General features: G+C 41.2%; 1 protein-coding gene across 2 annotated transcripts in view; it reads right to left on the bottom strand.

Annotated features, from left to right (window-relative positions):
* Positions 1-13,160, bottom strand: part of SLC11A2 (solute carrier family 11 member 2) — a 172,613-nt gene that overhangs the window by 88,166 nt on the left and 71,287 nt on the right. For both annotated transcript variants that reach the window (XM_044286051.1, XM_044286050.1), the window contains exon 2: positions 1,381-1,545. In XM_044286051.1, coding sequence (XP_044141986.1) covers positions 1,381-1,540 — 160 coding nt within the window. In that variant the 5' untranslated portion in view covers positions 1,541-1,545. The remainder of the gene's footprint in view (positions 1-1,380; positions 1,546-13,160) is intronic.

Raw genomic sequence — 13,160 nt, forward strand, 5'->3', positions numbered from 1 at the left:
ATAGTGAACGGTACAGACATGGAAAAAAATAAGTTAGTGTGCAGGAGCCCTAAGGTGGGCCCCCAGATTGTTACACTGGTGGACCCTAAGTACCCCAGTTCGACACTGGCTGCAGCGACTCCAAACAGGAAGGGGTTGTCTCTGATGTGAAAACCAAGTAACGGGTGTTGCTCCAACACATGATAGGGGATAAGTTTCTGATCAGTGGGGATTTGACTGCTGGAACAACTTCTGATCAGAAGAAAAAGGGGTCCAGTGTCGCAGTTTGATTGAAGTAATGGTTGATGTGCACTGTCATGCCATTCAAAGTCTATGGGACTGCTGAAGATAGCCAAGCACAGCATTCACCTACCTCAGGCAGTCCCACAGAGTTTGAACGGATCAGCTGTGTGTGTGATTCATGGGCACTTTCTTCAAATGGTTGACATGGGACCCCCATTCTCATTCTCATCAGACCCCAATTAATTATCTATCTTATGTCTATGACAACCATTGTTGTTACCCATGGTGAACAATATGGGCATCAGCCTGTGCAATAAGGAATATACAATGACTTCCACTGACCAGACACATGCCAAAAAGCGCCTTCCTTTACCTGCATTAAAAATGTAGAAAATCACAGCGCTAACTACATCCTGATCCTTAAAGGGGTTCTCAGACAAGAAAATGAAAATACTTAAATATTACTCTATTATAAATATATTCCCAAATACCTTTCATTAGTTATATTGGCTCGTTTGTCTAGGGAGCAATCATCAGGGGAAATAAAATGGTTACTGTCCTATTGGTGCACACAAAACCTGTCCTAATCACACAGGAGGGCAAGTTACTTCACAACACTGAGCTAAAGAGCTGCCTCAGCCTCCTCTCTGCTCTGTTTGTCAGGGATTATAAATACAGCTGATAAAAACTTTATATGAACATTTGTGGGAATGAAGTTCATGACAAGGCATGAAGTACAGAGAGGATGGACAGGACAGACTTTGGTAAATGTGGGGCTGTGGTAATGGAGACTGCATACAAGTGCTGCTGCCACATACCCACCTCCTCTCTGTACTTCATGTCTCCTTCATTCCTACAGAGATTCAGCGGAAGATACTACTTAACTATATTCTGGATCTTAATCCCTGACAAGTAAAGAAGAGAGGAGGATGAAGCAACTCTTTAGCTCAGTGTTGTGAAGTAACTTGTCCTCTGTGTGATTAGGACAGGTTCTGTGTCTACTAATAGGACAGCAGCCATTTTATTTCTCCTAATGATTGCTCCCCGGACAAAAAGAGTCATTATAACTAATGAAAGGTATTTGGGAATATATTTATAATAAAATAATATTTAAGTAGTTTCTTAATTCCAGGAGAACCCCTTTAACTAAAACCTTACCGAGTTCACATGGAGGGGATGCAGACTTTTTTCCTCCCATGGTCTTGCTCTCGGGTAGGTTCTCCATCCTCTGACTTTGATACTCAGCCCCTATTTCACTAGTGGGGTGGCTCCTCCCTGTAGATAAGCCCTCTTTTTTCTGGCAATCATTGGCTGGCATGTTCCCTAGAAAAAAAAAGAATCATAGAGAAGTCAGTACAAATTTGTGCAAACAAAATCAATTGATTTTCCAGTAATTAAAGGAGTGCACTGTAAAAACGACACGTCTAAAGACTAATGAAAAAATCAATTCCAGTCTGAACGCGAGCCAGACATGAAGGTATGTGAAACTCCTCCAAGTTCATTAAATGAGAAAAGTATATAACTATTTCTTAATTTCTTCACATTGCACTGAACTATGGACCGCTAAATTATTAAAGTCACCGTGCGCACAAATCATTATTGCCTACACCAGCAAGGAAGAATCAGAGGCATGTTTTTTCTGTTCTTGTCCATGGTCCTGCCATGTCCACACTTCTGCAACCCATTCCCATGGAGTACCAGGGAGTGGTTTGAACCGTGACCACTGTGGACAATCATTGGTCTCAGCAGTCCCATCCCACAGTACTTCACTGCTGTGATGTACTGTTCAAGCAGCGGAAGTGGTCAGGAATGGGACATGGAGGGACTATAGACAAATTAGTATGTTTTAGTTTACGTTAGGACAATAGGGGTTGGCGCCTAGGTTGGACAACCCATTTAAATGTAAAATAGGCTATGTCCACATGTAGCGCAATTTTTTTTTGGGGGGGGGGTGGTTATTGCATTCCCTGTGTGGTAAAACTGACTTGTTACCTTTATTCTCCAGGTCAGTATGTTTAAAACAATGCCACATTTATATAGTTTTTCTTGTGTTAAAATTTGCTTAAAAAAAAAAAAAAAAAACATTTTTTTCTTTTGATTGCCATATTCTGACCCCCATAACTTTTGTTTATGGGGCTTTGTGAATGCTCAATATTTGTGTGAGGATCTGTAGTTTTTATTAATACTTTTTTGGAGAGTGTATGACTTTTTGATAAATTTTTATTCCATTTTTTGGAGAGGTAAAGCAAAAATTTCAGTTTCTCTGCTTCTAAGACAGTGATACCTCTTAAAATAGTTATTACTTGACATTTCCCATATGTTTACTTTATGTTGGCATCATTTTGTAAATGTTATTTTAATATTTTTTTTAATGTTAGATGGAGTACCATTTTAGATGCAATTTTTTACATTTTTAAGAAAATTTCCAAAACCCGCTTTCTAAAAGGACCAATTCAATTATGTCACTTTAAGGGACTTACATAATAGAAACCAAACATAAATTTATAAGTTATTCAAATATGATTTTACAAACGTTGTTAACCCTTTAGGAATAGAGGAGAAATTTCAGAATTTCTTTTTGCAGATTTTCCATTTCAATCCATTTTTTCCTGTAAGGCAGCAAGGGTTAACAGCAAAACAATATTTATTACCCTGAGTCTGCAGTTTACAGAAACACCCCATATGTGGTTGTAAACTGCTGAATGGGCACACGGCAGGGCGCAGAAGGTAAGGAGCAATATATGGATTTTGAGGGGCATATTTCTCTGGGATAAAATGCCATGTCGCATTTGAAGACCCCCTGATACACCCCTACAGTAGAAACTCCCAAAAAGTTACCTCATTTTGGAAACTATGGGATAAGTGGTACTATTTTGGGGTACATACAGTGAGGAAAATAAGTATTTGATACACTAGCGATTTTGCAAGTTTTCCCACCTACAAAGAATGGAGAGGTCTGTAAATATTATCGTAGGTACACTTCAACTGTGAGAGATAGAATCTAAAAAATGGCTGTTCTGGCACCATTTTTAGTTTTTATTATGACATTCACCTGAGGGGGTAGATCATGTCATATTTTTATAGAGCTGGTCATTATGAATGCAGCGATACCCAATATGCCTATTTTTTATTTATTTATATATCAGTTCTACACAATAAAAAGCATTTTTGCAAAAAAAATAATGTTTTAGTGTCTCCATTTTCTGATCTGCAAAACGCTAGTAATCTGCAATTTCTTTGATCATATTGAAAAGGGAAACTTTTTTTTACTGTAACTTTTTTTTATAAAATACTGTTTTTTTCTTACTTTTTTTCCACTTTTTATTTTTTCCAAGTACAGAGATTTCAACATTTTCAGGGTCTGATCCCTGATTCAATATAGTACAATACATGCTGTATTGTACTACATTGAAACCTGTCAGTTTCACACTGACCGTGTGCAAGTGAGGCCCTGCTTGGGGGCTGGGTCTCACAGGCTTCCGTACATGGCAGACCTTGAGGCCTTGGGTTGCCATGGCAGCCATCAGTCCTGTGTAACAGCAGTGCGGAGGGCCAATGGAGAGGTAGAGGGAGCCCCCTCCCCCTGCAATCCTCTTATATGCTGCGGTCAGCGTTGATCGTGGCATATATGGTGTAGCTGGCCAGCTAGGACCTGTCCTAGGTTGCTAGTATAGCTTATATGTGTATACAGCTAAACCTGCTAATAACCTTAATACGGTTCCTATGTTTATGTTTTAAAGACAAAAGCAGCGTTATTTACTGTGTAATCATGTTTTGGATGTCATATAACAGAAGCAGAAAAAGATAATATGCCTTTAAGATTCATTTTGTAATGTAAGGTAAGCTCAGTGACACAGCAGAAACAACAGAATGCATAGTGTCAATCTGTTACTGGGCAGAAGTGTAGACCAGTGGTCAGCAAACTGCGGCTCTAGAGCCACATGCGGCTCTTTAGCCCCCTGATATTGGCTCTTCCTGGTGCGGGCTCACATGTACAGTGCGATAGCATTTTCGTTGCCCGTAGCAAAAATAGGCAGGAGGGTGAAGACCAGGAAGCGGTGAAGGCTCTGTACTCACCGCTTCCTGGTCCTCGGTTGTAAGCTGTGCAGGGCTGCGCACAGTGTGAGGCGCTCTGTGACGTCACGCTGTGCACGCCAGTTCACAGCACAGCCAACAGCAGGAGGAACACAGAGCGCGGGTGGTGAGGAGCAGCGGCATCCAGGAGCCGGAGAGGTAAGTGTTTTTTTATTTTATGGAACTTGGGGCTGATCTGAGGCAATGGGGTGATGATAATCATAATGGGGGATATCAGAGGCATCATGGATGATAATGGGGATGATGAGAGGCATGGAGCTCTTATCTGAGGTCTGATTGAGGGGGTCATTTACTTTGGGGTCTGAGCTGACGTCTGATCTCAGGGAGGTCTTATTAACATTGGGGTTCTGATTAGTGGTCTGACCTGAGGTGTAATGAAAAATATTTTTTTTTCCATATTGTCCTCCTCTAAAACCTATGTGCGTCTTATAGGGTGAAACGTTGTGGAGTGAAAGAAGATGTAGTGTCGAGGATTGAGAAAGGTATGTTCAGATGGTTAGGAATACCCTTATAAAGTAAAAGCCAATGTACCTTCCTATATATTTGAAGTTTAAAAAATTGGGCTCTCAAAAAAAAAAAAAAAAAAATCGCTGTTTTGTCGATATTTGGCTCATTTTACTAATAAGTTTGCCCACCACTGGTCTAGACCAATCACAGCCAGCTTCTCACACAGCAAGAGTTTTCACCAATCACAGCCAGCCTCACACACAGCCTGTTTGGGAATTTCCTAGCAGGAGCTGCTGCAATAATTACTCACCAGAGACAGGAGCTGAACAGACACACAGTTTCAGTCAGAGTCAAGTTTTATGGGAACAAGAGGCCAAAATAGGTATTTAGAACAGTTATATAATGTTCATATTGTTAGTATTGTGATTAGAACTGCATACTGAACTAGATATATATGTGTTTACTTACAGTTCCACCAATAGCAAATACAATTGCAAACCAAAAAGTTCACAATCCAAATACAATTGCAAAGTACAGATACAAATTGCAAATTGCAAGCTACAGTTGCAAACTGTGAACTACTACAAATACCATACAAACATAATGCAATCCAAATAGCATACAACCATACCAGATCATAACCAATCTGCAAATAGTTACTGCTAACTGCATACTGCCATTTTGTGATATCTTTTCAACACGTGTTTTGTACATGGACTTTCTGCTGCGGAGGCAGCAGTGTTATATGAAGAAAAGTTGAAGTTAGTAAAGAAGTTATTTGAAGCATTTGGTGTGCTCTTTAAACCTACTGTTTCCATAGAACGGCGCTAGAGGAATTTATAGAGTAACAGCCAGTCTGGTTAGACTAAAAGTCAGAGAAACCAAAATTCTTCTAATGCCACAGCGCAAAAGGTACTTGATAGTGCCACATATGGGGTTGATCCAACAGAAACACAGCAAAGACCCGGCTGTATTGTGATTGTCCATATTTCTTGCTTTGCTAGCTGGATTCATTTTTCCAATGGATTATACACTGCTCATATCCAGTTGTTATGACCACCCTGCAATCCAGTAGAGGTGGTCGTGCTTGCACACTATAGGAAAAAGCTCCCGTCTATGCACACTTTACGGCCCTGGTCACCAGAGAGGCCCACGCTTTTTCCCAGCAAAGGAGGCAATATGGACAATCACAATACATTAGTAAATGCCTTGTTCTAATGTATCTACATGATAAATGTCATTTGCTGAAGTGAGACAACCCCTTTAAAGAGGGCTGACTGACATAAATAAATCTCTCCAAAGTCAGCAACTCTGATATAATGATAAAGGAATGTATTCTCACCTATTTCACCTCCCGCCACTTTCAGTGCTGCTACTCCCTGCCAGTCTGAGCGGTCTTGTGTAAGCAGTGTACCGGGGTGGGCTCCCCAGGATACAGTAAAGTCACGAACGAGAAAGCAAATCTGACACCAGCTTTTGCAAAAACAATTATTATGACTAACACGTGATAATAAACACAAAAACACAAATTCTGAGAACATAAAATAAGTGTACATACACCCAGCCCAAAGGCTGAGACCTCTGTGTTGCACAGCACGGCGCCCCCTAATGGATGCTAGCGGAAATTTTGCAGTAATTTACTTACTAGCGGGCAAAACTAAAACTGCCTCGCCATACCTATTATTACCCTGAAACAAACACGAACAATTGGTTGGGTGCTTAGTACTGGCTTGCCTGCGGTGCAACACAGCAGTTCACAATCTTACCGTGCTCTATATTATTCCCCCTCCCATAACTAGTCCGGTAGCACGTGACTAATTATTACTCCTGAGGAAAACGCTCAACTGGATAGAGTTCGTGGGGGTATCTGTCAGCTCTCAAATGTGCAATATCCCTTTTAGTAATTAAGTCCTTATAGTACAGTAGCAACATTTTAGGCCTGACACAAAGCAGAGACCCTAACTAGCTAACTATAGGCCTGGTCTAAGTCTCTAGGCGCGAAACTACAGTGAGATGCGTGCACGATCTTACCGACCCGGGTCTGCTTTTTATCCACTGATGTCTCTGAACCGAACAACCAGTCTCTCCAGCAAACATGAGGTCCCACAGGGTATGCAGCTTGTTCCTTAGCTCTGGTCAGCCTTCCTGGAAACTGTTCTCCTTTCCCTGGACAGGATCTGAATCTTGTGCAACGATCAGCTTTACTCAGCCGCAGCTGTGGTCATTGAGGGTGTCCTCTTTCTCCTGGATCCATTAGCTTCTCTGCTCACCTACAGTTCCTCAGCTCTCAGCTCGCTCCTAAGAAGGCCGCCGCTCTCCTTCTCTATGCACTCAAAACCACACCTCTCATGAATATGGAAATGTATATGCAGTCAGTCAGCTGTGCCTAGGGAACAGCAGCATCTTGTGGCCAAACAGCAGAACGTCAGTCCAGAACATTTAACTTAATCCACACACAAAACAGTATTCAAGCAATGAGAGCTGTTTCCCCATCTCACCCATGTGCCATATAGCACTGAGGTCAGTGGCAGCAGGGGTGTGTGGAGTATATGGGCACATCACTGTTGCAGCCAAGAGAATGACATCACAGGGAGGATCAGAGCGGTGGCAGGGCTGATATGGGTGAGTATATATTATTTTATTATGTTATAAAAAATGTCCTTATGGGCTGCAATTGTGATAAAACAGACAGTCCCTTTAATCTGCCAATAGTCAGGGGTCCTGGGGGTCTGACCCGTATAGAATAAACATGGTCCTGGAAAAACCCTTCTGTAGTAAAGCTTAATTTTACTTTTCATTTTAACTTAACAGAACTACATAATAGTTATCTAATAAATTCCCTATACAGAAGGCGCAACATACTTTACCAAAAAGAAAGTTACACTTTCTTATGTACTTTTTGCTAATCCTGCTTACATGATAAACTATAATAGGATGCGTGTAAAATACCTGCTCGTGTACTACAGGGACATAACAAATAACTGCCTTCATCAGCAAGTTCAGAGAGGGAAAACCGAATTATTTTGGAGATCCTAAGACACAGGAATAACACATTCAGTGATGTCACAGTACAAGAATTACTGTATATACAGTGTAAACAGTGATGTCACAGTACAGGAATTACATACACAGTGATGTCACAGTACAGTAATTACATACACAGTGATGTCACAGTACAAGAATTACTGTATATACAGTGTAAACAGTGATGTCACAGTACAGGAATTACTGTATATACAGTGTAAACAGTGATGTCACAGTACAGGAATTACATAAACAGTGATGTCACAGTACAGGAATTATATACAGTGTAAACAGTGATGTCACAGTACAGGAATTACATAAACAGTGATGTCACAGTACAGGAATTATATAAACAGTGATGTCACAGTACAGGAATTATATAAACAGTGAAGTATCCCTACTTATAAAACGACATCCTTTTGTCCAGTTCATCACCAAATACATTCCTTTTTTTTTTTTTTTTTTAAGATCTGGAAGAGTTTATAATGCAAAATAACTCTCACTAGAAACTTCATACTGAAAAATAGGATTGATAGTAGGAGTCATTTATCCCACACTAAGGCCCCTTTCACACGGGGGAGTATTCCGCGCGGATGCGATGTGCGAGTTGAACGCATTGCACCCGCACTGAATCGCGACCCATTAATTTCTATGGGGCTGTTCACATGAGCGGTGATTTTCACGCATCACTTGTGCGTTGCGTGAAAATCGCAGCATGCTCTATTTTGTGCGTTTTTCACGTAACGCAGGCCACATAGAAATGATGGGGGTTGTGTGAAAATCGCAAGCATCCGCAAGCAAGTGCGGATGCGGTGCGATTTTCACGCACGGTTGCTACGAGACGATCGGGATGGGGACCCGATCTGTATTATTTTCCCTTATAACATGGTTATAAGGGAAAATAATAGCATTCTGAATTCCATTTCCATTATAGTGCCGGCCATGTGCGGTCCGCAAAATGCGGAACACACATGGCCGGTGTCCGTGTTTTGCTGATCCGCATTTTGCGGACGTGTGAATGGACCCTAAGGCTACTTTCACACTAGCGTTTTTACTGGATCCGACAGGATTCAGCAAAAACGCTTCCGTTACTGATAATACAACCGTCTGCATCTGTTATGAACGGATCCGGTTGTATTATCTTTAACATTACCAAGACGGATCCGTCATGAACTCCATTGAAAGTCAATGGGGGACGGATCCCTTTTCTATTGTGTCAGAAAAAACTGATCCGTCCCCGTTTTGCTCTGAATCTCATGACGGAAAGAAAACTGCAGCATAGTGCGGTGTGCTCTCCGGCATGAGAACAGAACGGAATGCATTTTGGTGCACTCCTTTCTGTTCAGTTACGTTGTGTCCCCATTGACAATGGGGATAAAACAAAAGCTTTTTTTCCGGTATGGAGACCCTATGACGGATCTCAATACCGGAAAATATTAACGCTAGTGTAAAAGTAGCCTAACACTACTGAATCTGGTCATCCTCCCTCCTCATTTTATCCTACATACCACAAGGGCAATTTTATTGAAACGCTTCATAAAATGGTTTTCAGTGATTTTAGGTCCCTAGATCAAACCTGCCTTTTGTCCAATAATACTGACAACTTTACCAATGGTGAGAGGGCACCTCTGCATTCTTTGTGTGCCAACCCAGATTTAGGGTCCATTCACACGTCCGTTGTTTCTTTCCGGATCCGTTCCGTTTTTTGCGGTACAGATGCGGACCAGTTGCGTACCCATTCATTTTCAATGGGTCCTGAAATGTGTGCTGTCAGTTTCCGTTGTTCCGTTCCGCATGTCTGATAAAATATAAAACTTGTCCTATCGGTTCCTGGTATAATACAAAGGCAATGGATCTGAAAAAAACGGATGACATACGGAAACATTTTCAGGAACAATGGATCCGCAAAAAACGGACCAAAATTCAGGATATAGAAAAATACTGACGTGTGAATGGACCCATAGTAATTCGACAAGGGGGGTACAGTACTCTTAAATAGAGGAGCCTGTCTTGAGGAATCATTCCAGATTCTCTCTGACACAGAGTTGTAGCTCCCCCACACTGAGGACCCTAGCATGTCTATGTTACATGAATACAAACAATGCATTTTGTCTGCTAATTCCGCTGGTATTCTTAATAAGATGAAGAATTACTTTTTAACTGTACATAACCCATAACTGGTATTTTTCTATTATTTACCCAAAATCCATAAAATGCTAATTAACCCTCCAGGGCATCCAATCTTCTCCAGCATAAACTTATTAACCTCACACTTATCATTGCATTATATTTACAGAAAATTCCATCCAGTTACTTACTATCTAAGAGAGTCGTCTGAATTGATTACAGAGCCTAAAGAGTCACTGTACTTTCATACAATGTCATTTATTAGAAAAGTTCTAAATCACTTCATTAAAAAAATATGCCTGCATCCACAGAAAAAAAAAAAAATGTAAAGCCATGGGCGCTACATGGCCTCCCTGTAACGGCGCTGGGGGCGGCTCAAGAGCCCCAGTCAGGGGGAGCCACCAGGGTGCCCCCAGCAGGCCGGCGCCCTGTCTAATTCGCCTATAAGGTTGCGCCGGCCCTGTCCCTACTGGCCCTGGTGTCACTTTCTAAAGAGGTTGCACGCTTGAAAATCTACTGAAACCTGTTCCATCTAACATTTCAAATATGACTATTGAATTGGCTCTTTTGAAATGTAATAGCACAGTTTGTATGTGCTGTTCAGTCATCCAACGTGACACAAAAATATCACCTCTACTGTAACAGGAGAAAATACACTCACCTAAAGAATTATTAGGAACACCATACTAATACGGTGTTGGACCCCCTTTTGCCTTCAGAACTGCCTTAATTCTACGTGGCATTGATCCAACAAGGTGCTGATAGCATTCTTTAGAAATGTTGGCCCATATTGATAGGATAGCATCTTGCAGTTGATGGAGATTTGAGGGATGCACATCCAGGGCACGAAGCTCCCGTTCCACCACATCCCAAAGATTCTCTATTGGGTTGAGATCTGGTGACTGTGGGGGCCATTTTAGTACAGTGAACTCATTGTCATGTTCAAGAAACCAATTTGAAATAATTCGAGTTTTGTGACATGGTGCATTATCCTGCTGGAAGTAGCCATCAGAGGATGGGTACATGGTGGTCATGAAGGGATGGACATGGTCAGAAACAATGCTCAGATAGCCCGTGGCATTTAAACGATGGCCAATTGGCACTAAGGGGCCTAAAGTGTGCCCAGAAAACATCCCCCACACCATTACACCACCACCACCAGCCTGCACAGTGGTAACAAGGCATGATGGATACATGTTCTCATTCTGTTTACACCAAATTACGACTCTACCATTTGAATGTCTCAACAGAAATCGACTCATCAGACCAGGCAACATTTTTCCAGTCTTCAACAGTCCAATTTTGGTGAGCTCGTGCAAATTGTAGCCTCTTTTTCCTATTTGTAGTGGAGATGAGTGGTACCCGGTGGGGTCTTCTGCTGTTGTAGCCCATCCGCCTCAAGGTTGTGCGTGTTGTGGCTTCACAAATGCTTTGCTGCATACCTCGGTTGTAACGAGTGGTTATTTCAGTCAACGTTGCTCTTCTATCAGCTTGAATCAGTCGGCCCATTCTCCTCTGACCTCTCGCATCAACAAGGCATTTTCGCCCACAGGACTGCCGCATACTGGATGTTTTTCCCTTTTCACACCATTTGTAAACCCTAGAAATGGTTGTGCGTGAAAATCCCAGTAACTGAGCAGATTGTGAAATACTCAGACCAGCCCGTCTGGCACCAACAACCATGCCACGCTCAAAATTGCTTAAAGCACCTTTCTTTCCCATTCTGACATTCAGTTTGGAGTTCAGGAGATTGTCTTGACCAGGACCACAACCCTACATGCATTGAAGCAACTGCCATGTGATTGGTTGACTAGATAATCGCATTAATGAGAAATAGAACAGGTGTTCCTAATAATTCTTTAGGTGAGTGTATATAAACTCTGCATCTACTTATATAATTTGCTACAATGTCTATGTGCATATCAGTACATAGGACGAACCATACAATCTATGTGGTGCGGTTATGTCATGATCGATGTAAAAAATGTAAAATCATATAGGACATGGCATTACCTTTCTAGCAAAGCTAGAACCAGCCCTGCTCTAATTGTTCTGCTAGACTATCTTCAGCCTCACAGCTAGGGGGGCATGTCCTTTCTGCTGCAGCTCTCTCTCTCTGTAACTGCTACAGCTTCTAACAGACCATAAGGCTGGTGACAATTTAAGATTTATACTGAGCTCATACAACCACCTCAGTGAGATAAACAAAAAAAATAATAAGGAAAAGAACCAACAGCAGGTGGCGCTATACAGGTACATTCTAATATTGCTATGTAATATCTAAAATTTGAATTACCGGTACATGCAATTATAAAAGTATTCAGATCCAGGTGCTGCTTTGAAAAATGTAGAATATGCTTTGCGAGACAACCCATATTCCCAACTCTTCACAACAGAGATCACTTAAAACTTTTTTTTCCAACAGAACTAATCCCAGAAAATAGTAAAAATTTACAGGTTGGTGAATCAGGAAACATTTACAAATTTCTGACTTTGACACCTAATGGTCTAAACAAGGTCATAGAACAAATAAGACATTAACACTGACCAATTGCAAACTGGTTCCCTCCAGCTGTAATTCCTTTATTTTGCAAGCTCATTTTCTTAACAGTTTTATGGCCCTGTTCACACACTGATCACCAACTGTCTGTTGTAAATTTTTACCTGCGTTACCAATTTATCCATCTTTTTTCTGGCCACTATACTAGTAAGATTTAGCTCCACAAACACATTTCTATTATTTATTTAAAAAAAATCTTTACGATTACCTATCAGTGGTTTGTATACGTTTTTTTGTATTTGTATCCAGTTGACCTTGTATCCTGATTTTCCTTCCTTCCCTCTACCTGTGTTTAAACCCTAGATTTATATGATGTTTTTTGAATCTAAACAAGCCAGCAAACAGGGTGAATCGCCCTTGAAAAACATGTCATATGGCCTTTTAATATATTTTCCCAATAAATATATCTGATATCACAGTCCCCCTTGTGGACAGTACCCAGTACACATTTCCACTGAATCTCCACCGATTACTGGAATGGGTAGGAGCAGCAGCTGTCCAGAGACAAGGAACCATCTATTCTGCCAATCACAACTAAAACCGGTGAGTATGTTCAGGGTACTTTCACATCTTCATTTTCCTTTCCGGTATTGAGATCCATCATAGGATCTTAATAGCGGGGGAAAACACTTCAGTTTTGTCCCCAATCATTGTCAATGAGGATAAAACTGAACAGAACGGAGTG

This window comes from Bufo gargarizans, chromosome 3 (assembly GCF_014858855.1).
Source record: "Bufo gargarizans isolate SCDJY-AF-19 chromosome 3, ASM1485885v1, whole genome shotgun sequence".
Lineage (NCBI taxonomy): Eukaryota > Metazoa > Chordata > Amphibia > Anura > Bufonidae > Bufo > Bufo gargarizans.